Source organism: Falco peregrinus, chromosome 10, assembly GCF_023634155.1.
Source record: "Falco peregrinus isolate bFalPer1 chromosome 10, bFalPer1.pri, whole genome shotgun sequence".
In the NCBI taxonomy this organism is placed as follows: domain Eukaryota; kingdom Metazoa; phylum Chordata; class Aves; order Falconiformes; family Falconidae; genus Falco; species Falco peregrinus.
In genome coordinates, this window is record NC_073730.1 from 34,224,138 (window position 1) to 34,250,855 (window position 26,718).

Consider the following 26,718-nt stretch of genomic DNA (forward strand, 5'->3'; position numbering starts at 1 on the left):
GGAACTTCAGGGGAAATTTCTTCCCCTTTTTTCTCAAAAGAAAACATTTGCTATGTGAAAATTACACACTATAAAAGAACATTATGCATTTCATGTTTTTCCAAACTATTACTGTGGATAGTTGTTTTCCAGAAAAAACAGTTGGTGCTTCAGGGTTTACTTTAAAATAAATATTTTTATTAATAATTTTTAAACTTTTGAATTTACCAGTGGCATATGTAATTTTACCTGTAATTTAAGCAATTAATATGAATACATATAATCTCTATAGCACTAATATATTTCTTTAATTTGGCTATTGTGTTTTCAGCTCTTTTTACATTTCAGTTTAAGATTTAAATCAGTTTGTAAATCAAAGTTATTAGTGATGAAAAAATTGCGCAGGAATGACACTGTTGCTCACGCAGGAAAGCATGCGCAGCGGGTGGCTGCCAGGTGTTAGAACTAGTGTAATTGTTCTGAAGATTCGGAGATACTGTTTTCCCACAGACTTCATGTGTCTGGATGCCGTTCAGCTGATGCCTGAAGGAATGGGTGCAGGGTCTATGGCTCTGTTTGTATTAGTCCTGACTGCTGGGCTACAGCTGCTCTGAAACAAACACCACCTTCCAGTCAAGAAATAGCCTCCTGCAAAGGTTATTTGTTCAGGCTGAGTGAAGTAGCATCTGTACTAAGAATAAATCATTTTGGTACAGCATAGTTTGCCTTTGAACTGTGTTTTAATTTAATTTGGCCATTTTCTTAATCAACTATCTATGCAGCAATTAAAGTTTCATCTACTATTGTGACCCTTATTTTCCCTTAGATTTATAAAAACAATTACATGTTGTAATTTTCCAAACTGTCTAGTGAGAAGTTTCAACATTTAAGCATAAAAGCTCTCTGTTGAATAGCACAGCCATAAACTTTACATTTCTTTGTACTTACTGATACCTGGTTGCAGTCATGTATTCGATCAATGGAAGCAGTGCAGGTTCGTCACTTTTTTCAATTATTGATGAACAGGTTTTTCCTCAGAGGCAGCCAAATCCTTTACTGAGGATGATGTGACTTAGTTCTTTGAAGTCAGCAGAATTATGCTGATTTGTACCGAATAGGATCTGGCCTATTGTATGTAGAAACTAATCAACCTGCATCCATGCATAATTAATACTTGAGACCCTTTGTAGCTGTAGTATACCCTTATTTTGGCTGATGAAGCTATAAAAACATTTATGTATTTACCTTTTGTGGTTAAAACGCTGTAACTGACAGTTACCGTGGGCCTTGTCTTGAAAGTGGGTATAATGCAAAATCACTTGGTAATTCAGTTGTTCGTGAAAATCAGTGTTTGCTTGTGCATTGTTAGTACAGATGAAGGAGAAATGTTCCTACAGTACACAATTTAAAAAGCAGTCTTAAACTTACAAAAACAAGTTGCATTTAGAAGAAGAGGCTGAGGCTTATCTTGGTTGAAATTTTTAAAGAAACATCAATGATTTTGGATGCCTGCATTCTTTGGTCTCTATTTTGAGACTTTTTCTTTAAAAGACTCCTTAAAATTGGATCTTTTCAGATGTTTAAAAACAGGTATCCAGGGTTATTGGCAAATAAGAATTAAAAATAAAAGAGTTCTGTGTTTTGTTTGCATATGGAAATGGAAAACCAGTTTGGAGATCCCCTTGCCACACATCGTTTCCGAGGCATGCTTACTAGTTTTGCTTCTCCTTTTCGTACACACTTCTCAACTTGAGCACATTGGAAACATTACCAGTAACCCTCTTCAGACAAAGGGTTCTGTATATTTTCGAAATTTAGGTTACAGGTACTGAATCCTAAAGTGTAAAGAAATAAAGGTATCACTTGAAAAGCATAATTTATTCTCTTTTTATGCAGGAAATAAAGCTCTGAATAAAACCTGGATAAACACTGTTTAAGAATCTTTATGTTAGCTATTAAAGCTTAAACTTGTAACCTTAATTTATAAAGAATGTCACAGACTGCACTATTCCACACTGTTAAAAAAAATATATATATTTGTTATATAAGACAGGAATGAAAACTAAATTTCAGGTAGTTTAGGGCACTTTCCCATGGCCTTAATTCTAGATTTAAACATGCATACACCTGTAGAGCTGCTCTGATCTATACAGGCATTTTATAATTGGAAATGATGTCATAGCATCATATGTATGTGTATTCATTTATGTCAATTTATTTCACTTTCTTAGGTAAGTCATTCTTAGTATAAGGTATTCGTATTAAAATCTTTAAAATGCGTTACTTTTAGTAACTACACACTGCTATCTGAAATAACATGATTTTTAATGGTAATGACTTTGTGGCAAAAATACATCTAAAGTAATTCCATAATGGATACACTTTGTAAGTGCTGCACAGAGGCAGTGGTACAAAAGCTCGTCAGGTCATCTCTCCCAGAAACACAAACAGATTTTAATATGAAGAAGACTATAGGAGTATTGTTGGTTATTTGCTGGTAGAGGGGCAAAGGATTCTCCTGCTGATGGCATGTGGTGGAATACCCGCCAGTGGATTGCTTGTCTTTGTGTGAGGTGTGAGTGACCGCATCTATAAGAACCTTTCTTTCCACAGTATGGGATTGTGTGACTCTCTCAGGAAAGGGTTTTTTCTCTTTTCTTTTTGTTAAATCACATTTAGCTTTTGTCTTTGGAGACAGACCTTTGGCTGGGCCATTTCTTCCTACAGTCCTCCAGCTCCTTAACCTTCTGTGAAGGAGAGATGGGAGACTATCAGTATGTGATTAGGGCAGCTCTCTTGTGTTGGTGCAGACTGAACACTAAAAATATGTTCAAGATTAGTGAGTGGGAAAAACATGAATGAAGTTTTCACAAGTATTTAGTCATCATTTTCCCATTCCCACACTCAGATCACTTCTAAGAAATGTGTTTATGTGGATAATAAGAATGCTATATTTTTAATTTTTCAGTTGATTTTATCATTTAGTTTCACTATGAATATTTATATTATTTTCTTGACATTTTCTTAACACTTCTGAAAAAAAAAATTTCAGTAATCTTAGAGTATTTCTGTTCTAAAACTTAAATGTCCAATAGGAGGATTTCTGTTAGCTACACTAAGAACTGTTAGGTCTTTCATATAAATCTTCCTGGGACCAAGATTTTTTTTCTGTTTTCTGTGTTATAATCTGTAACTTTGATTACATTATAGCCAAGGCAAAATACTGGTATCTCCTTAGTACCTTTAGGGTGTGATGTCAGTAGGTTTAGACTCCAAATGTCACTCTTAATGTGGAATGCCCTTAATAAAATACTACATTGTAGTAAAAAGTGAGAGAAAAGATATGAAACTGTAGCAATTTCAGTATGATCAAGATAAACAAACATGCTGTACACAAGTCTTTCCAGTAGTTTCATTGTGAAAATGAAGGATTCATGTTGTTTCAATATTATCATTTACAGACTGAAGAATTTACCATTCACTTTTACTAAACTTAAAGAACTTGCAGCTTTGTGGCTTTCTGACAACCAGGTAATGACTTTCAATATTCATACGTTCTTCAGTAACTAGAGATCTTAGTAAGGGACGTAAATGAAACCTACAATTTAATACGTGATTGTAGTAGGATTTTAGAGGTGTTTGCTCCCAGTCCAGCTTTATGCTTTCATATCAAGGTATAGATATAGATTCTTCTGCCTGTGATTTATTAACTTGGAAAGATCACCTTTGCAGGCTTTATTACTTGCATCTAGCTAAGCTTCTATATCCTTACAAAAGTAGTAAATAAAGACCAAAAGTATCAAGAGACTATTTCGTAAATAGAAATTCAAGAGGTAAGGCTTTGTTGTTGGTTTGTCCCATCCTTTACTCCATCTGTGCCTCCATTCTTGTTATCTTCCTTTCCCCTTTTCCTGTCCATGCTTCCATTCCTGTATATTTTAAACTCCATTGATGTCAGTGGGAGTTTAAACAGGTAAAAGATGCGCAAGAACTCTTAGTCTTGGTTTGGAGAAAACTGTTACCTGAGTTCCTTTTAAATTTAAGTTTGCCTTTCTTTGTTCCATGGGGTTTGGTTTCACTACTATATATTCTTTAGGATTCTATTTTAAAACAATTACGTAACATGAACACTGAGAAATGTAACACTTCAACCAGCATCTGAGCACTAAAATAAGTCTCAATCCTTTGCAGGATTGGTGGATAGAATAGTTGGGCACCTTCATAATTTAACTCTTAAATGGAGAAATACTCAATTTGTACAGTGTTAAAAAAGTTTGACATACCTAACAGTTTTTAAAAATCTCAGGACATTCTCATAATCTCATCTTTCTCATTTCACAGTCACGCCCATAGTCAGATATTACACCTCTTCAACTGAAGCTAATGAGAATAATTCTTCAGGGGCCAATTACCATGTTTCTGGAAATTATCGCAGAATCTCATAGAATCACAGCATGTTTTGGGTTGGCAGGGACCTCCAAGACCACCCAGTCCCACCCCCCACCACGGGCAGGGACCCCTCCCCCCAGCCCAGGCTGCTCCCAGCCCCGTCCAGCCTGGCCTTGAGCCCTGCCAGGGATGGGGCACCCACAGCTGCTGCGGGCAGCCTGGGCCAGCGCCTCGCCACCACTCTCGTAGGGAATAATTTCTTCCTGATATCTCATTTAAATCTCCCCTCTTTCCGTCTAAAACCATTCCCCCTTGTCTTGTCACTACAGGCCCTACTAAAAGGTCTGTCCCCATCTTTCTTATAAGCACCCATTAAGCACTGGAAGGTGTCCCGGAGCCTTCTCCTCTCCAGGCTGACCAGCCCCAGCTCTCAACCTGCCTCCATAGCAAAGGTGCTCCGGTCCTGTGAGCATCTTCATGGCCTTGTCTGGACTCACTCCAGCAGGGCCATGTCCACCCTTTTATCCATATGACAAAGGCACAGGGCTCGGGTCCTGCAAGCTGCCTGTGTGCTGACGCGGTGTGTGCATGTCTGCGCTGAGACCGCCGGCTGCGGAACCGCAGAGCAGGGCCCGTGCCTGTCCGCGGGGCACAGCCCAGCAGATGGGGCCGTTTCTTTGTCAAGATGTCAGATCAAATTCCTGCTGGCTCCTGGCCGCAGCGTACCATTCAGCCGTGCCCTCAAATCACGGCAAAGCCAAGTGCAATGCAGTCGATAGATTTACATCGGTACATACTTACTGCACTGCTTTTTAAATGTAATTTTTACTTTTATAGCCAAGCAAAAAATTTTAACGCTAAAGGGAGGGGAGACTGAGTGAGATGGATAATAGAAAATGATGAGTAAGTTTTAATGTGGTCCAATAGGATTTTCATTTTTTTCACTCTGATTGCCCTTAAAAAAATAACATTGCATGACTCCTCAGCCCGGCCACACGACATGCACTTCCTTTTCAATACACAGGTTTTTTTCAGCATTTTGACTTTTCTGCAGTATAGCATGGATTAGTTTCTATTCAATGAACTAAGATAGTCACTCCTAGATACTATGTTGGAGCAAATCAATAATGAAAAATAAACAATTGAAGTAAAACGCAACAATAACATCTGAGCACCAGATTTACCCTCAGATGAACTAATAACTATCATGAATTTACTCCTCATTAGCCGTAGCTTAAAATAGATCACAGCCATAATGTGGGTGTTTTAGCTGTGTAGTTGCAGCTCTGTTCTGCTGATCCTTTAGCTTCCTCACCGGTATGACTCTGAACATGCAGTCAGTATTTCTGACATTTAGTGCTATTCTGTTGATCCTGGTAGGAATTACAGAAATGAGGAATGGGAGAGGAGGCATTTCCACTAGATAATACTTATTTTAGTGCATAGAGAAGTCTATTTTCATACGGAATTTTAATTAATCTTGTATTTTCTGTTTATCAAATGCTAAAATCCCATCTCAGTCACAACACACGTGCTGTGAATTAACAGTTCTTTGTTTTGCCTTTCCTGTGCAGTCCAAGGCTCTCATTCCACTGCAAACTGAGGCTCACCCAGAAACAAAGCAGAGAGTACTGACTAACTACATGTTTCCCCAGCAACCCCGCAGTGATGAAGGTAAAATGGCATCAGCAGTTCCTACAAAGGCAGGAAAAAACAGAGGGAGGGAGAGGAAGGGGTTTCAGATGTGGTCCTGTGTGCGAGTGGCTCTTCTGACATGTAAAGCCAGTGGTGCACACATAACCGTGCGTATTTTGTCATACCCAAAGGAATCTTGTTTACAAATCCATTATTCTCAGGCCATCAGATTTACATTTTCTTGAACACTTATATTTTCAGAAGAATGGCTTTGTATAAACAATTTGAATCGGGGAATTGAGTGTTCATGGGACAGAAATTCTAGAGTATGCCTTGCTGCTGTGCAGACAGGCTGTTGGCCTGAGCCAGCTCAACCTGCAGAGACTTGGGACCTGCCTGAGAGAGCTGGGGGGTGAGCCACCTCCTAGATATGTGAGGGTCAGAGCTCTGAGCCTCGCAGAATTGAGGGTTTGGCTTCTCATATCACTGTGTTAAGTTAGCTTGTGTACTGCCCCTCTGCTCCACGTCTGCCGCAAAACCCTGTTGCTTCCCATCACACTCGTTTCAGTTTTAATATTAAACTCTGTTCGTAATTGTTTATCGGTTCCTGCTTTCGTTGGCCCCCTCAGCAGTTTTAAAACAATAACCCAAAATTACAGGATTAACTAGAACATGTCTTTTTTGATAATTTCCAGTCTTTTGCTGAGTGCACTAATTACTTGTTCTTGTGCATTGCTGTTTGCAATTTAACTGTAGACTTCCAGTCAGACAGTGATAGTTTTAACCCTACTTTATGGGAGGAGCAGAGACAGCAACGTATGACTGTTGCCTTTGAATTTGAAGAAAAAAAGGAAGAGGAGGAAAATGCAGGGAAAGTTAAGGTAAGTTCTATTTGATTTATTCTGGTACTCACATATTATGGCCGGGGTCAGTTTACAGATCTTGGAACTATTTCTGTGTTCTAAATACCCAGTAAGTACTCGTCACCATGTTTCAAGTACAGCAGTTGAGGAAGAAGAGCATACCTGTTCTCTCTGAAGTACACCTTACCGACTTCCGCTTTTGTTACTGTTGTCTAGACAGCAAAACTGATTTTGTAAGTCAGTTCAGGCCCATAACCCTAATGTCGAGTTCCTACTGTGACAGTGTTTTGTCACAAGGACAAAACTAACACAAAATATTGGGAGACTTAGAATTAATGTCCAACCACCTAGTTCTTTAGAAATATTTAGATCACGTAGGGGATTCCATATTCCTCTGAAAGTAGATGTCAAGGAGAGCTTTGCAGCCTCATGGAGTTATGCAGGAATGTGCATTGGAGAGGGTGTTTCTCGACAGTTTTGCAACCTACCAAAAATTAATATCAAAACGTGAATATCTTCCACCAGTTATCCAAAATTAATACAATTCCAGAGTTTTCAGTTGAGCCCTTGATCAGTTACATTGTTAGAAGGATATTGTCAGGACTATCTGTGTTTACATGGCACAAAATTTTCTTGAATAATATAAATTCATTATGCCAGATCAAACAATTAAACACTGCAAATTTTTAACTGGTAGGATACCTCGCCTAAAATGTATTGCCAGAGAGAAAAATCATATGAAGGGTTTTAAATCATATTTTACTTTTTGAATTAGCAGTACTATTATTAATAGGTATTTAGCATTCCATTTAGATCTTCTTGGAAATTTTTTATTTTTCTTTTTAATATTTTTCCCAACTCTTGTAACCAGAATTGATGGACTCTGCTGCTTTAGTAAAACAGAAAATGAAGTCAGAAAGCAGCCTTTGCCTCACAATGAATAGATTAAACTGAAATTTTACTCCAGGTGAATTGATGGTTTATGGGTCCTATATGGAAAACAGAGCATCTGGGAGAGTTTTAAATTGTTCCACCAGTTCTTATCAGAATATTAACTGTGGGTACTATGGCTGTCCGAATATACAAAACAATTGAAATATTAACGGAGAAATAGATACCAATTTCTAAGATCATAGAAGAATTTAATTGTATTTTGTTATGTGCAATCATTATTTTAAATATTGAAATATAATATATTAATTTTACCACTTAGCCATTTTGGTTTTAATATGTTTCAGAACACAGTGAATGACTGAAACAAATGTTTCGTTTGAGTAAACTATTGTAGAAAAAAATCCTTCATGCACCGAATGCTCTTGCTGTACTTCAGTTCAGATGCTGCCACCTGCTGTATGGGAAGCGGCGAGGCAAACACAGCCAGACACAGTACCACATTTTCAGGTTTCCTAGAAATAGCACTTAACAAAAATAGCTGGCTTGTGCCCATGCTGCGCGCAAGTGTCTCTGCGTGGTGTGATCCCAGGCCCTGGCGCTCCGTACTAGCGCTGCTCCGGGTGCAGTGGATGCTGTGGTTGCAGTGCTTCTTACCCGGGCTGTTTGCTCATCCCTGGCAGCTGTGCCAGAGCCGGGGCCTGTGGAGCAGGGTTTGCGTTCCCAGCGGCGTGCACTGGTCAGCTGCAGTCTCAGCCCAGTTGCAGCGGCCGGTGAGCAGGGCAGCCTGCAGCCCGTCACTCTGCCAGCGGAGGGAGTGGGTTGTCACACGTGGGTGATCCTTGTCCCACAGGGCTGCACCTCTGTAATGTTTTGGCTTGGTCATCTGAAGGTCAAGACAGTCTTTATCCTCTGTAGCACTGCTCCTTAGTTGTCCAACACTAAAATATGTTTCCTGGAGTTCCTACTTACCTGTTCTCCCTCCCATCCATAGAGAGTGGGTAGAAGATAATGTTATAGTGTATGAGTCTGTTTCTGCGTGAGATTCCTTTATTCCCATATACAATTTAATGTTCCTTTCCTCCATAATCACAGAATCACGGAATGGTTTGTGTTGGAAAGGACCTTAGAGACCACCCAGTCTCACCCCCTGCCACGGGCAGGGACCCCTCCCCCCAGCCCAGGCTGCTCCCAGCCCCGTCCAGCCTGGCCTTGAGCCCTGCCAGGGATGGGGCACCCACAGCTGCTGCGGGCAGCCTGGGCCAGCACCTCACTGCCCTCACAGGGAAGGGTTTCTTCATAATATCTAATCTAAATCTACCTTCTTCTAGCTTAATAATGATCCTAACATCTTCACATCAGACCAAAACACTGAATCTTGCAACTGACGCTATAGCTGTTGCTTATATAGAGAAGAATTATTAAATGAAAAGCTAAGCAGGGAGCTGGTAGCTGATCAGATATTTCATCTCATCTGTGTACCTTGAAGAGAGCATCTCTCCTCTCTCATATCTCACTGTTTATACACCAGATACCCATAAATACTTGAAGTTTGTAAAAACTGAAAGTAGAAGAATACTGTTCAAACCAAGGAAATCTTGCCAGGTTGTGAAAGCAAAAGATTTCCTACGGGGGGTGGGGTGGGGGGGGTGGGGGGTGGGGGGAGGTGTTCCCTATCATGGAAAAAAGCCTTTCTGCCCAAATCATGAAAAAATGAACTCACATTCAATTCCTGTTAGTAAGATAGAAATGCCTATTTACATCCTTCTGGAATGTCCGTGCTCTTTCCCAGTAATGCCAATATATCTATATATACATGAATGACAGTGGAAGTGTTGTCAAGAATTACTTGACTGAACTGTTCACCAGCCTGTGTTTAGATGCATGTGCATGAACTAGAAGCTAATTGCTGGAACCTTTAGAAAACTATGGAATTACGTGTCACTCCATCCATGTGTTACAATAGGGAGGTTGTAACAGTTTTAGCAGTTTCAGCAGTTTCACCAGACCTTTATGGGATGAATTTGGAGGTTAACTTAAATTATCAATAGGCAGTAGCCACAGACATTGGTAACGTTCTATAAAAACATACATAATTTTCACTTTCTATATTATAGTTAAAACTGAAGTCTCAGCCAACTCTATGTTAAAATAGATTTGGTAATTGAAATGGTTTGATAACTTCTTCCATCGAGAATTTTGAACTTGGAAAATTCTCTTTTCAGGGTCATGCTACTTTTGATGTAGTGTTAAACTTACAAGAACTGTATTGACAGGGAGTACAGATTTCCTCTGTAATAAGTCTAAATCAGTGATGGAAATACCTGCATTCCCGTGGATGTCACCTACCACAGCTGCCAGTATTTTTACTGTTTAATATTAATACTCACGGTGATATGAAACTCTTGCTGAAATCCCTGTCTGTGATTTGTCTATCTCATGAAAATCTTTCAGTTAATTTTTCCTTGACTAGTACTTATTGAGGATTTGCTCTATGACTTGGCTTTTAGCTGTGTTTGTAGACCTTACATTTAAATAATGGTCTGAACTTTGTGAAAAAAGCAACTGCCTAATTAGGCCACATCTAAATATGATTTCTTTCAACCGTAAATCAACCAGAGCTTCAGTAATGCTTTACGGACTCTTAATTTATTTTTTCTGTTGAAATTTTTTATTAACATATGACATCAGTCATACATTTTAACGTTTTTATGTTAAAGTCATGTCAGAATCTATTATCCGTAATGTTTATTCTATTGTGGTTCAGAATTGTATGGTAGTATTTCATGTAGTTTTATTTTCCAAACCGATCATGCTTTTACTTCTAAAATATTCCTATCAACAGACCATATTCATTTGAATCCAAAATTCATTTTTCCTACTTGTTAGGAATTTATAGTCCAACAGCTATGGTAGTGAGCTATTAAAAATAAGCTCCCTTTGCTTACCTCATGTACACAATGAGATAAAAACTTCTTTGTGGCAAATGCTTCCAAATACTTACCACATGGCAGATGTGCAGTAATTTCAAATTTTACAGCCTTATAGTTGGGGACAGTTATCCTGACCCACACAGCTTCCACTGGGAGCTGTAACTTTACTCCTTTGAGGTGAAAACGCAGTAAAATCCTTCAAACTCAGGCCCAAAGGGAGAAAGGGAGAGGTGGGCTCAGCCAGCACCTTCTGCACTTCAGGTGGCTGCACTTGGTGGCTGTTCGTGCGCTCAGCAGCGGGCTGGCCACTCCCTGGGGCCCACGGTCTGCTTCACCTTGGGGATCCCAGGTTTGGTGCTTGGGCAGCAGCAAGACAAAGGCGGTGGAGGCAGGGCAGGTTCGCACCAGGAAGGATGGAGCAGGGAGGGCGGCAGGGATGGAGCAGGGAGGTGGAGGAGAGGACCCTGTGCTGGGAGGGCAGTGCCTGGTGCAGGCTAGGCTCGAGGGGCAACCGAGAAGCTGCCCACCCTCTGCACAGCCCAAGCAGCCTGGCTGAGGTGCTGCTTGTTTTGGATGCACACTTCAGTTTCCTATGTCTTCTCATAATGTGGTGTGACGTTCAGCAGACAAAGTACGTCCGTAACACAGTGCGGGAGGTATAAGGAGAGCTCAGCACCATGTATGTTGTCTTTCCTGCTTGCGTCATTCCTGACGGGTCATTTGCTGCACCACCTCCTCAGAGCAATTTGCTGATAGCATAATGTCTTGCCAGACGATAGGGGGTGATGTCATCCATGAGCCCTCTCAGCCACTCTTCCCTTTTCATTCAACCCTGAGATTTTGTAAAATTGCCTTCGAATTAGGATTGCTTTGGATGTGGGAAATACCACGTTTCTCTACTTCTGAGTGATAAAATTTATAAATTTAAAATATTTCTAGAAAATCTGTAGGTCTGTCCATCAGTGAAAGTACTGTTCGATGTGACTTAGGGTGACTTTTCTGTAGTGATTTCAGTCTGCTTTTGTGGGTTTTTTTTATAAGAAAAGAATAAGATACACTTGAGTGCATGTATGTATGTTATACATCTTAAAGAGCAAATAGCTCCCAGTGGATCAGATTCTGCCCTCAGCTGCCATAGATAATTCAGATTAATTCAGTACACTGAACATAGCTAAATTAATTCTGCATTTACACCAGTATTGTTTTGAAAAAGTGTGCTTTCATATGCCAGTACTCTCAAACAAAGTGTAGAATTAAAATAAAATACTCTCACAGGGTAAAAGATAGGCTTATAGGGAACCATTCCCATCCACTATTTACGTCACTGAAATTCCATTATAGATTGACACAGGGTAATTGAGAGCAAATTTCAGTCCAAAAATTCAAGGTAGCTGTATGTAACACATTACCTCAAATAGATTAATTAAAAATTCAAGGAATTTGCACTTAGCCATAGTACTGTAGCCATGGTTTTAGTTTGCATGCTGTTTTCATTTTGTATTTGTGCTTTAATTCTTTTTATGAATGTTCAGGTTGAAATAAATCTAAAACGTTATCCCACTCCATACCCGGAGGATTTAAAGAATATGGTAAAATCAGTTCAAAATCTGGTGGGCAAAACAAGCCATGGAGTACGGCCTGAGAACGCAACACCAACTGCGAACAGTGAACAAACTGTGAAAGAAAAGTATGAGCACAAGTGGCCCATGGCACCAAAGGAGATTTCAGTGGAGGTAATGTAAAAGGATCGTTGTTCCTCTCAAGAGTTCAGGATGGGGTTTTAACATAACTCCATCAAATGATATTCTGCATCTGCTGTGAACTTCATACCTAATAGTTTTTAGTTCCATTCCATAAAGCTAATTTAGTTTTATATTGAGTTGCTGTTTTTCCCAATATTACTGAGTTTGTCAGACTTAAGTTTTGGTTCTAAATCTACCTAGATCTGAATTTTGGTATTGGTATGTACAAGCACTCTTCTAAATTTTAATGATAGGAGAGACTTGCATATTAGCAGGAGAATGGACCTGATCAGGATTTACATCTCAGACTTAAGTAAATGTATTTCTGCATCAAATTTGTTAAAGACAAATCAGTTTGTTCTGTCTGACCCTACTATGCCATTAGGTTCTGCTTCTTCTAGTCACATTACGTGTAGTAGATAGCCTTGTCAAAACTTAATGAAGTTAGCAGGAGTGCTTCTCCAGCTGAAGGGAACTTCAGATCAGGTACTGAACAGCAACTTACAGTGAGTTGCAGAATCTAGCCCTTAATATGTTTGCCAGAAATGGATCAGTATGCATAGTAACAGTCTTGTATCCTAACGTGAATACAGTCACTGAAAGGTGAATTCCTAAATAGTGCAGTCTTGTGCAAAGCTGTTACACGTTGCTGAAGCTTGATCTCAGAGGGCAGCTACCCATTAACATTCACACTAACTACTTACTTTGTGCAGGCACAATTTTTAAATAAAGGAAATCTCTTAGCCTGGCAGTGTGTACTAAGAGTTTATAAGCTTGGACAGCTCTACAAGAATATCAGCATTCTTGAAAATGTTTATGAAGTCTTAATGTTGGAAAGAAATAAATGAGGGAAAAAATTGCTATATTATCTTTTCACTCCTTTGTTATTCAAACGTTATGATGAATTCATTGTCCTTGGAATATCCCAGTCTCTGGCTAGTTGTGTGTGCATGAATTTTTCTTCCTCAATTTTCCATATCCTTAACACAAATTGGCTGTTCTTAAATATTCAGCAGTTACTGTAGCTGCTCTGTCAGTATTGTGTGTTTTATTTACAGTTAAGCATTTTCATGTCTTAAAAAAAAACCTGCCAACGTATTTCTTTTTAAGATGGCTTCAGAAGACTTTCTTCAAATCTAGGCACAGTTTTCATTAGTACTTTGAACTAAAATACTTACGTTGAATCATTGATGCTTTTATCTAAATTTGAACTCTTAAATTCCGCCATTATTCCTTTTTACTCATTAAATTCTTTCTTGCTGTGTAAGTCTGGCCTTTGAACCAACTTACGTCTTGTGGCATGAGTATTGACATGTTCTGCTGTTGTTGCTGAATACATATAATTTATTCTGTATCATCTAGCTTTTGACCTTGAATACTCTTAATAGCTTTCTGTGGTTTCTGTGGGTTTCTGTGCCTGCTGCAAACACGCATGTTATCTATCTGGAATTTGAATCAGTGTTGTCTGACAAAGACATCAGATGTTTGGTCATCTTTGTGGCTGCACTTGGTGATGCAGACTTCAGAAATTGGTGGCTGTACTGGTTTAGTTGCTGTTAAACTAAATGTTAAGTTGTTAAACCAAAATGTTGACATCCCAGTTAACTGAGCCACAGCAGAGTCATGTGAGTATGCAGAGCCCAGTGAAGCCTCTGTTACAGAGGTGCAAGGAAAGGCTAAATGGCAGCAACACCGTAAAATACTATAGTTGCTCTGAAGTGCTTGTGTGACCACATACTGTGTTCTAATATAGAAAGAGGTGAAGACAGATCTCATTCTTACGTTTCATTCTTTGATAAAAATGCATTTACTTTTGCAACAGAAAAATAATCATACCCAGTTTTTCCATGAATGTACCTGAACTGTTAATTGCATGAGTAATTAACATTAAAAGCATTCTACAAAAATAGTTGAATTGCTGAAGACACTGCAGTAGTTCTGAAGTGCAATTAAATAATGTGATTACAATTTCCTCGTTGATTTTGTACCACAAGGAACCAATGTGAGTCCATGAATTTACATCTTATCAGTGAGGATGGTTTTCATCTTCTATTACGTAATAGTGAAGGTGGTGGAACTTTTTCAGATTTTAATTTTCCTACTACTTAGTCAAGACTAGTAACACAACTATCTCATCAACTAAAGAAAAGGAAAAAGTGTTCTTGTTGTTCATACAAACAATGACACTGGGAAGATTTTATGGCTGCAAAGCAGGATGATGTATACATTTTCCTCTCTCTGGCTTTCTGCATGAAGATAAGGTATGGGAAACTGTAGAAAAAATGTGAATGATTTTGTGAATAATATTAACATGATTTCAGTTGTAACATATTAAATAGAACATAATTAAGCTCCATTTGCTTTTCAGATAATTAGGAGACATGATCTCAAGCCTCAAGTTAAAATACAGTTTGAAATTGCAGATGTGTTCTGATATAGATTTAGACTGAAGGCAGTTTCTAATAACAAGGTAATTTAATTTCAGGTGCAATGCTCACTTTTTCATCCTTAGAGGACAGATAAGCTGGTTTCTTTTCTGATCTCTTTTAGGTTTTCTTGCAATTAGTTTACACATGTCTCTTCACAAAACTGTTTCTATTTAGAATAATTAAATGGAGCATTGGAAATGAGTAACAAGCTACATTTTTCTCCACCTTCATTTATAACAAGCAAACAATTTCTTAATTAATCATCAATTAAAATAAACCTCTTCATTGCCCTAAGTCGTTCTGAAAGATGTGCATTTTGGACAAAAAGAAGTCTGAGATAGCTTAGTGTGTTCTGTAACCTTTCCATGAGAAACAATGAGAAATGCCACTAATCAGCAATTAAGATCCTTATAGTTTATATTCTTGATACGTATAGGTTGAGAAATAAACCAGAAATACTTTTATATAACCCTCAGATTTAGATTAAAAAAGAAAAGTCTTAAGTCTTTTCTAGTCCAGCCTTCAGCATTCCATCCTTTTGTGTTAATTCCTAGAAGTTTTATTGATACTGTTGAACAGGAGAGATTGTCATTCTTCAGTGATCTGATGCAGACACCAGTGCTAACAGCTAGAAAAATACTGCCTCAGCTGTACTGGATCTTCTGAGCGCTTCATCTTGTCTCAGTCAAAATAAGACTTCAGCCTTTTAACTTCTGACTTGGTTACTTTGTGGGTATGGGTTGTGGCTTTTTTTGGGTGGGTGGGGGTAGAGGAGAATGTTCTTTTTGTTTTGTTTTTGGTGAAAGTTTGAAACTGTCTTTAGATGGTCATCTTGCCTTTCCAGGAAGACGTGTACACTTTTATTTCCCCTAAGACGCCTGGCTTCAGTTGACTGAGCTGATGTGTCTATTGTGGGAGCTGTTTTCCACTAGTGAGATACACAGTGACAGTCTCTCTTGATTGGGAGAAGAATACATGCTAATGAGTTTTGTTTTGTATCTGCTTTAAGCTTATGCCTTGATGAGCTCTTTGCAACAGGATTACCTATATTTTACCAGGAGTGAGAATTACCTTCATTATAGAGTTTTTTGGTTTCTTCATGGCACAAAAGATCTTTACTGAGGTTATGACCTTGGTGCCTTCTTGTCAAAGCAGAAAGGAGGTAGTGATTTACTCATCTGGAGGTCTGACTCCACAAGAGACCTTTCCTCAGATAGGATATCAAAATATCTAAATGTTCATTTCGAGTTACTTGGACTTCTGCCTGGCTCTTATCTAGGTGTCTGGATTGGAGGGATGTTATTTAGGGCTGTCTCCAAGATAAAGCCTACCTTACATGAAACCAGTTTGAGGCATCACTTGACCCCCTGAGGCTCCTGTTCTGTCTGTCCCCGCCTGCATGAGGACTCAGGAGGTGCAGCATTACATGTCTGGACATGGCACGGTACAAGCTTGTATACACAGGACATGTAGACTCGGTTTATGTTTGATGGACCATGAAGGGGCTTTTTTGCAAAAGGCCTCAGTCTCTCTCTATTGGCAGCAACCTCGGTGAGATGCCTGCAATTTGGGTGCATTTCCATCTAGATAGAGAGCAACAGAAGCTTGTTTCCTCCAGATATGGGAGAGCACAGAGAGAGCAGTTCACATATCAGGGTGCTGTAACTCAGGGCAGTACTGAGACTTCTGTCCTCATGCTGAAGGCCGTGTACAGAGCCTCTCCATGGTTTGTAATTGGGGATGATGTTAGGTCTCCATTCTCTGAAGACTGGTCAGATAAGCATCTGCAGTTTATCTTTGTGGAATCCTGAGCTTGTCAGCTAACAGGCTTAGCCAAATGAGGTTACACTACTGGAACTGGAAGTTTTCATGCTGAAAACTCTGTAGATGGGGCATCTCTGACTTCTGTGGTGATAGGTAGTTCCAGTCAGAAATACAGCATCCCCTTGGCTGTATTTTTGATCACCTGAATAAGCAAGGTTAACATGTGCATTCCTCCATCTGCTTGCCGGTCCACCGGACTGCAAGGCAAAGAGACGCCTAGCAGAACCAATCATGCCCTACCTGCAGACGATTTCCAGGATCTGTTATGTCTTTCCATGTGGAGTCCAAAAAATTACCTCTGCCCCAGACTGTTCCTCATGCACGTGTCCTTTTAAAGCTCTGTCTTATGCCTGAGACTGCCTGCTGGAGCTGGAAAGGTGAGAGCTCATTGCATCAGTGCCGTAATGTTGTGCTGGCTGCTGTGTCACGTCTGTAGGTAGAAAGTGTGTTGGGGTTCCTTCATTATCCCACTTTCAGATTCCATATCAACGTTCATAAGTTTTCCTTCCGTTGCCTCAGCTGTATCTTCTGTTAACATCCTATTGGGCACAATCTTCAGATCTAGTGGCTACTGAAACTGGCCTTTCTGGAAGCTGCCACTGCAGCCAGGAAAGCGGGAAAGATTTAGGAGTAGGTGGAAGATCCTCCACTGCTTTCTTCTGGGTAATCCCTTGTTTTGGGGTGACTGTCAGTGCATTCCTGTATTGGTGACTGAATTTTGTTTACATCAGACTATTTAGTGGGATTTTGAAAGTATTGACACACAGGGCTGAGAGATGGAAGTACTGCCATTTTCTGTGCAGAGACTGCAACGCGGGTAAGGGGCTCAGCAAGGCTTTCTTACAAAACCTCACCACTAACTGATTCTCAAGGAAGAAGCCTGTGCCTCAGTTAGTCTTGCTTGTGTCTGGGGGTGTTCTGATAGCTGTCTGGTTGCATTTGCTCTGCACTTTCTGTGATCTCCTTTATTTTTTCTTTAAAGTTTTAGTAAAATCTGGACTGAGTAACATTTGCCTTAATCAGTTTATTTCTTTGCTTCTCCATTTATTTATAGCTAGCTTGTCATTGTTCAGATTGACCTGGCCTTTTCCAGTTTAGAAGTGCTTCCAACCCTCTACGTATATTTAATTGTTCCTCTGGAATAGATCCACCATCAATGGTCCTGCGTTCCTCAGCCTTGCACATGCTGTGTCTGCCCAGAACCCTGGTCTGCTCTGTTGGGAGGTCTTACATTCTTTGCAAGCAGAGCCTAAGAGATAGATTATTTTGAAAATTCCATCTCTCCAGATTGTAATTTAATGTTCTTGTGTTGTCAGCATGAATAATTGGTGATATTTCTCTTTCCCAGGTATTTTAATGGGTTTTACCATGTATTTTCTCGTGGGAAACGGCTCACCATATTTTTCTGTCTTATACCTGTATCTTTCGCTGGTTAGCCCTGAGGAGTAGGTTCTGACACAACACAATTGCATTTATCTCTTCCCTTTGTTCTTGCAATCGGTCCTATTAATAATATTTTTTTCTTTTTTCTTTTTTTTTTCCATTAGTGACCTTTTTGTTCTTGGACTTGTAAGAAGAAATGTCCTCTTAAACAAAGTAGAATTAAATGAAATATTATTTTGGGTTTTTACAATGCATTTCACTTTCGTGGCATATTCACGAATGCCAAACTAGTTCTTTCAAAAGTGTATTGATTTTTGTTCGAATAGCTGGACTAGGGGCTAAAAAGAAAATAACATAGAAAACTTCATAAAAAATCATGTACCTGAAATAAAAACCTGTGTTCATCATTATGTCAAAAATGGGACTGCTCATTCTTCCTATCTTACAGCAAGTAGTTTTCATTTAAGCTTATAACTTCTGGAAGTTTCATGGCACAATATTGGGATTCTAGGTTCAAGATAGAGAAAATAAAGAATTCCAAAAGAGCCACCTGTTTGATACAGACAACACTCATAAATTGACTCTGGAAATCTCAGATAGGAAGGAGGAAGAAAAGCATACAAAAAGCTCAGAGGTACAACAAGAAACTTAATGTGCACCATGCTTCAAAGGTGGAGAATTTCACACTCTGCGAATGCTATGCACTTTTTTATTTCTCAAAAAAATGGTTTTGCATAAGTTTTTACATCACACTAGAAAATTATTGTTTTGCACTGGAAAAATACTGTTGCACTATTGTTAGCTTTAAGTTGTGTGTACATCTGTTACTGTTACGTAAGAAATACCATACGCAACAAGGGATCTCTGCATGTGAAAGTATTTTAAAGTCTGAATACGTTACACCATATAAGAATCACTATGTAGCTGTATTTGTTTAAATGTTAGCACTGAGGGGGTTAATTAAATGGGCTGTGAAGGTACCTGTTCTTTGCTGTTTTGGTATGGTACTACCTCCAGGAAACACCAAATGCAAAAGGATTAAAATACCTATTGTGCAAATATAATTATATTCTTCAAGGATAAATTGCGTGGCAAATGCTTCTACAAATCTCTGTTTGAACTGTTACTATGAAAAGTAGTTATTGGAGAGTAAACCTCTGAAAGTTTTCTCCTTACGAGTAAAAGCAAGTATATTTTTAAAATATTGTAGCATTTTATATTTTAATAATGTGGTTTTCAGTTTGGTACTTCATTTTAAATTGTTTCTCTAAATATTACATCTCTTTATTGACTTCATTCTACAAAATCACTGGAGTACCTTTAACAGCAAAATGTCAGGGTACAGAGATCCTCATAGTGTCTCCATTGTGTCTCCCTCCTAAATTTCTCCTAACTATTTCCTTCCTCATTTATACTACTGATTATTGATTTTTCTCCTAATATCTCTCAAAACTTCCTCTTTTTTACTAGATACTCTCCTTCTCCAACTTACGTCCTTTTTATGAGTTCACAGCTCATCCTCTCGCTTCCGAGATGATGCATGTTTCTCATATGCCTCCCCACAAGGATCTTGATCGGCATTGGCACAACTTCCCAGTGTTGCTGTGCCCGTCTCCGCCAGCTCCCTTTCCATGACATTCCCCTGAGCCCATGCACCAACACCCACAAAGTGGGTCTCCCATATCACTCATTCCTTGGGCTCCCTCAAGGTCCTTAAGTCCCCTGCTGAGGGCAGGGTTACCAGCGTCGTTCCTCCAGTAAGGGTCTCATCTCCTACCCTGTCTCCCCAAGGCACCTGTCTTCAGGTCAGCGTCTTTCTCATTCTGAACTGCCTTCCAGGGATAAGAAATGCTGCGGGTTCCCTGTTTGTGTCTTCATTCCCTGCTAGCATCCTATGAGCCTAATGTAAATGTCCTATTTTAAAATATCCCTTCCTAAGACCATATCTTCCTTTCTTTCCACTTTTTAACTCATGTTATATTCAGTATGTATCCTGTGGCTGGCTAGAAGAGAGAAACAGCTGTGCAGGGCAGTCTTTGAGAGTCAAGATTTGCTGAACTCTCAATGAGAAGTTTATGAAATCCAAATCATTTTAATTTAGCAAAAAACTCTTCAAAGTCATTTTAACTAAATATAGCTATAGGGACAGTTGAATCTGTGGAAGGACTTGTGCCACAAATAAATGGATGAGGAGTACTTACTCCTGAAATAAGAAGTAATTATTTATTCTAAATTTTTATTTATTTCTGCTGGTAGCTTGCATTTTTGTGACCTTTACTTCATCAAAAATGTTTATGTGGCCTTAATGTATGTCGCAAGTTCCATCTGTTTTGTCCACATTTTCAGAATGAACACATCACCATAATTTTTACAAGTATTTGTGTAGGACTAATTAGAATCTTCAGCTGACAAACCAGCGTGATTAGACACTACCCGTTTGGTGGGCTTTTGGTGTGTTGTCACATTCATGAAAAGGAGGCTGTGAAATGTTTGTTCGTTGCAGTTTGAAGTGGATTCTGTTTCCCATGTTTACGCTACGTTATTATATTCCTCAGGATGCCTTTGGACATCCTGCCAGTGAGATGAGGATAGGGGAACTTCGTCCTTCCATGCCAGAGACTCCGTTGTACCCACCCAAACTTGTTCTTCTGGGTAAAGAGAAGAAAGGTACTAACCTGACTTACAACCTTTTAGATGAAAGCATACGTAATGTACGCAAAGAGACGCATTACTTAAGATGTTCTGCACTTCACTCTGATTTTAAAACATTACATGCATATTTGTGCACACGAATATGTATTTCTCCATAGTATCAATTTTTTCTGGAGTTAAGTTTTCAAATATCACCTCCTGAAAACATTTGCTGTGTTTTGTTGCAGAATCGACAGATGAGTCTGAAGCAGATAAGATCCATTGTCTGAATAACAGCGTTTCCTCAGGCACTTACTCAGACTATTCCCCTTCCCAGGCTTCCTCAGGGTCCTCCAACGCGCATGTTAAAATGGGGTCCTTGCAGACAACGGCTAAAGAAGCAGTGAATAACTCTTTGTGGGGGAACAGGTGTGATCATCTTTCTTTAACACAGCTTCTGGTTGCCTTTCATCTTATGTTGTCATATGCATTCAAAGTGATCATTTGCTATCTGTTGAGGCACTCAATTAAAAGACTACAATGTTTTTACCACAGTTTTGCAGAGGTGTACATAGCTATTCAGAGCCCAGGCTGTGCAGAGTTGGCCACCCGTTCATACTCTATAAATGACAGTAAGTCTACAGCTGTTTTTTCGACTATGTGCTATAACCATGCATTAAAAGTGCCTAGACATTGAGCTACAGTTACTCTGCTCTGTGTGGTCCTGAGCTGCAGCTGGCTGTAGTTTAGCATAGACAGCAGTGTATGTCTCTCCTGTTACTGCTGTCCTGAGCCTCACTCTGCCCTGGACCTCCAAGAACAACAGTTCTCTGAAAGTTGTAATTTGCACTGGCTATCAGCAACCTGAAACCATTCTCGTGCCATACCGAGAACACCCTGCCCTGTCTGTTCCTGCTATAAATCACCTAACAGTTCCATCCACAGGCTCTGCCCCATTAAAGAGAGGCTAGAGCCTGCTCACTGGAGGTGCGTAAAATTTTGGTGGTGAGAACATACACAAACTGAATCTAGTATAAGTAAGAAAATCTTCCACTGCACTCACAGAAAATTATTTTTAAAGCAGGAGAATTTGTTCAGCTGGATTTATATGAACATGGCATTTGCCATCCAGGACTTTTGACTGATGACGTAGTTTCTCTGTGTACATACTTATGGAATCTGCCCTTCAGTGCAAAAAACTGCTGCAGCTGTTCTTGCCAAACCAGTGGCACAAGATGCACATCTCATACGATCCCAAAGCCAGAGCATAGATGGGAGAGTATTAAAGCGCTGTATAATTGCATCTCTCTGATGACTGCTTATGTGCTCTAATAGCGGGCATTTTATCTTGTTTCGCTTTGTTTCGGTTTTGCAGGCTGGCACAGTCATTTCCACAGCCCCTTGAAACAAAGCCATTGCTGAGCCAGCGGGAATCTGCTCCAGCGGGGAGCCTGCCGCAGCGCACCGACAGGCGCCCGCTGAGCGAAACCTTCGCCGACAGCTGGAATGACAGCTCACACTACGATAACACAGGGTTTGTGGCGGAGGAGAGCACGGTGGAGAATCCTAGTGCTAACCCCCTCCTGAGCACGAAATCTAGAAGCACATCTGCACACGGACGCAGGCCGTTGATTAGACAAGACAGGATAGTTGGCATTCCCCTGGAGCTGGAGCAGCCAACGCTCAGAAACACACACGAATCTGAAGTGCCTCCTCCCAATCCTTGGCAAAATTGGACCAGAACCCCCAGTCCTTTTGAAGACAGGACAGCTTTTCCTTCCAAACTGGAAAGCACTCCCACCACCAGCCCTTTGCCTGAGCGGAAAGACCATGTCAAAGAGTCTCCTGAAATGACTAGCACTTTCACTCCGGGAATAGCATGGGAATACCACGATTCAAATGCTAACAGAAGTCTCACAAATGTCTTTTCCCATATCCACTGTCGCCCAGATCCTTCCAAAAACATTATTTCAATCAGCAAGAGTACAGAACGGCTTTCTCCAATGATGCGGGATTTAAAAACTAACAAATTTAAGAAGTCGCAAAGTATCGATGAGATAGACATTGGTACATACAAAGTGTATAATATACCCTTAGAAAACTATGCATCTGGTAATGATACTGTAGGCACCCACGAGAGGGTGGACAAGCTCCTGGGCCCGGAGCACGGCATGCTGAGCATGTCCCGCAGCCAGTCGGTCCCCATGCTGGATGATGAGCTGCTGACCTACGGCAGCGTCAAGGTGCAGCCGCAGCAGAAGTCGTCCGTCACAAAGAAGGTCTACCAGTTTGACCAAAGCTTCAACCCGCAGGGAGCAGTGGAGGTCACAGCCGAGAAGAGGCTACTGCCGCCTTTCCAGCTCAACCCCGAGTACATCCCCCAGCAGAGTAAAAACCTGCCCCAGGATCTGGTCAGCCCGAGGGCCTACCGCGGCTACCCGCCTGTGGAGCACATGTTCTCCTTCTCCCAGCCTTCAGTGAACGACGAGGCAGTCAGTGCCCCCTTCGCAAGCCAGGGGTCTCGGCCGGGGTTCTTGAGGAGAGCAGATTCGTTGGCCAGCTCCACCGAGATGTCCATGTTCAGGAGAGTCAGTGAGCCCCACGAGCTGCCCCCGAGCGACAGGTATGGCAGGCCTCCCTACCGAGGAGCTGTGGAGCGCCAAAGCAGCATCTCGGTCTCTGAGTCTCAGTTCCTCAAGAGGAACGGCAGGTACGAAGACGAGCATCCTTCCTACCAAGAAGTGAAAGCCCAGACTGGAAGCTTTCCAGTTAAAAACCTTACACAAAGGCGGCCATTGTCTGCAAGAAGCTACAGTACAGAGAGTTACGGCACATCCCAAACCAGGCCGGTTTCAGCGAGGCCAACAATGGCAGCTCTGCTGGAAAAGATACCGTCAGACTATAACTTGGGTAACTATGGCGACAAGCCTTCCGATAACAGTGATATAAAGACAAGGCCTACCCCTGTGAAGGGAAATGAGAGCTGTGCTAAAATGCCCGCTGACTGGAGACAACAGCTACTTAGACATATAGAAGCTAGAAGGTTAGACAGGGTATGTTTGGCATTTCTCTGCAATTAATGCCTTTAGTTGTGTGTTTTGGTATGTCAAACTATTTGCACGTACAGTGGTAACCACCAGAATTCCCAGTAAAGAAATCCCTGCCTTGGTGTCAGAGGAACTGGCCCGCAAAGGGGTCTGGGGGTGCTCAAAAGCAGCTGGAGTGAGGGGTTCCCGGGGAAATGAGTGATAAAGAGTCTCTGCACAAGTAACGCACCTCGGTGCACATTACTAACGTGGTAACTGCTGCAGCACTGTCTGAAGTAATAAAAACCGTGATAATCTCTCCTCATCAACAGATGTGAACGTGCTGCTGAAGTCCACCACTTCAGTAGTGATTGGAGAGCGTTAAAACATGCTGGGTACATCTTTGCAGTAAAAGGAAATAAAGAAAAACATCAGAGATAAAGAGTAAAATACTGTATTTTAGTTTTCATGCCACTGTTAGTGGAGGGGATTTAAAGGTATCTCTTAACTCTGAAAAGTATCACGGGATATACTCTGCCACTGTTTTTAATGAGGAATATGGTTATTAATCCTCTTAGCTGTAGGAAGTTACGTTTATTTGCCTTCTATACAAATCAGTACAGGTACTATAGTGCATGATTTCAATCACTATCTTGACTATTTAATGACCTACTTCATGAATCTGATTTACTTCATAAGCTGAAGTGGTTGTGAAAAATTACTGCTGATGAAATGCATAAGTTAGTTTCAAAATGTGTCCATATACCTATTCTATGCTAGGTGTTTCATGAGTTTGGTGTTAATATATTCATTACCTTCCAGTTGCTTGGATGCGATGCATATTTAAATATCATTAAGGATCAAATGGGTAAATTTTAAAAACTGGCTTGAAGGCTGAAGCTTTTTCCTTACTTCAGCTATTTTCCTTGTGTTGTGTAAAACTGATTGGAAAATACCTGATACCTAGGCAAAATAGTGCACCCCAAGTAGAGACATTTCTGGTGGAAATAAACACTTCCCAGATATTGTTTGTTTAAGAAATACCTTTACACTTAGTTTACAATGTGTATTTGCTTAAGAAATACTTTAACTCGTGGAAAGCTGACACTGGTTATTTCTCTAGTGACACGGAGCTGATAGTGATCCCTGCAGGTGCCAGTGAGCTAGTTTCTAGTTGTTTGCAACATACCATAAGCAAAGCTCTAAGAAGCTGGGCTGTCTTGTGGAGATTTTGCTGGTGAGAGCACCTGGGCACTGCGATGCAGCAGCTGCTGCAGGAGAAGCCGCTGCCCCTCTGCCCGGGGCTGGCGCGATGCTGGTCCGTGCAGGACCGATGTACCTGCTGCGCAGGGCCCAGGCAACGCTCGTCCCTTGCGCGCAGCTGCAGCTGGGGAGCAGTCGCAGAGCTCGTAAGATGGCGCAGAGCCTTCTTGTACAGGGTTTTTTCCTCTGCCTCTGATGCTCTTTTACACTAGATACATATTTTCTGGCCCATCCATGGTTGTGCAGACGTACCAAAATTTGGCCGTATTTGCAAAATAAAGACTTGTACCATGTTATATACTGCAATTTTCAAACAACAGATAATGACATATCTCATCTGCTGTCAGCGTTGAAGTCTTTTATGGTATCCATTTTATGTATAACTAGCAATGTATTTGCTTCCATGTGACCCAGTGCATGCATCAAGAAGCTATTTATTTCTTGGTACTGTTTGTTTGCTTAAACTAAAACTTTGTGAAATTAACCATATATGTGTGATACTTAATTCAATGAGCATGTGTGTTCATATCCTGTCACGTGGTTGTTTCCTCTACTCAGACCGCTGCTTACAAACACAACACAGTTAGCCTTGGCATGCTGCACTCTGGAGGTTTTTCAGCAATGCATGCCGGCAGAAGCATGACTTTAAACTTGCAGACTAAATCTAAATTTGAAAACCAAATGCTTCAAGAGCTACCTCTACCGAAAGTAAGTATGGGATAGCCAGCATATACCAGCATTACAAAATAAATTAATAATACTCCTTGCTTTTTCCTGGTTTAGCTTTTGCCTATTATTCATGCTTATACTATACAAAATCCAAAAAGCAAAGATGATGATAATACAGTTTTCCTACTCAATAATCTTGCTTTTTGGATTAAGTAGCTCACATGGCTGTCATTACTGCTTTCTGCTCTCGTGTTAAGACTGATGCGATCATTTTCTCAATGACTTAATCTTTGCACAGAAATGGAGAACATGTTTTGTTTTGTGACTGTTTGATCTTAGAAAAATTAATGTAGAAATGTTTAATATGCATTTAAATAGGCTTGGAGAGACAGAGATTTTAATATTTGAACATTAATTTGGTATGCTGTAATAGTTGATGAGTTTTGAGTACATGCCTACCACACCTAAAGTAATCTTAAGCTTCTCTTGAGTAATGCCTATAGAAAGAAAATAATTTTCTCATTTTTTAACTGTTTATTTTTCAGCTATTAACGATATGTTGTTGATAAGTACATGCATACAAAACTCTATACAACCAAATGCTTGATGGGAAAAGCACATGACAAGCCAGAGAGGGACATTGCTGAAGTGTTTTCAGAGTATCAGAGAGGAGATGCTGAGACCTTGCTCTGCGTCACGTATGGCCGCACCGGAGTCACAGCAGCAGCCAGTTGCCCAACGCTTGCAAGCAGCCGCCCTGTTGGGATTGTCTGTAATGGCAGGGGGCTGCTGCAGTGCTGGGAGTGACGAGCATCGTTAAGTGTCTTACTGCATTAGCAGTAGTAGCTGTGGTATGAATTAGCAGCATCTCTGTCTGTGAGTAATTAAAGGGTAACAGAGCACAGATCCAGGCACTGAAATGAGATCGTCTGTGCTGTTAATTGCTGGGCTGGCCTCAGGTGTGGTTTGGCCCGGGCCAGCTGGCACCCTCCCAGGCAATCCCTCGCCAGGGCTCCAGAGTCAGCACTGGCCAGAAATTCCCAAAGGAGGGTTCCAATGCC

The 26,718-nt window shown here is 40.5% G+C and overlaps 1 protein-coding gene across 5 annotated transcripts in view; it reads left to right on the plus strand.

Moving 5' to 3' along the window:
• LRRC7 (leucine rich repeat containing 7) overlaps nt 1-26,718 on the plus strand; it is a 183,757-nt gene that overhangs the window by 131,594 nt on the left and 25,445 nt on the right. For 3 of the 5 annotated variants that reach the window (XM_055815783.1, XM_055815784.1, XM_055815781.1), the window contains exons 13-20: nt 3,441-3,510; nt 5,943-6,042; nt 6,760-6,884; nt 12,223-12,423; nt 20,624-20,735; nt 20,948-21,128; nt 22,075-23,752; nt 25,547-25,696. In XM_055815783.1, coding sequence (XP_055671758.1) covers nt 3,441-3,510; nt 5,943-6,042; nt 6,760-6,884; nt 12,223-12,423; nt 20,624-20,735; nt 20,948-21,128; nt 22,075-23,752; nt 25,547-25,696 — 2,617 coding nt within the window. Of the gene's footprint in view, nt 1-3,440; nt 3,511-5,942; nt 6,043-6,759; nt 6,885-12,222; nt 12,424-18,579; nt 18,703-20,623; nt 20,736-20,947; nt 21,129-22,074; nt 23,753-25,546; nt 25,697-26,718 lie in introns of all 5 variants that reach the window. The other 2 variants (XM_055815786.1, XM_055815782.1) reach the window with 2 other exon arrangements.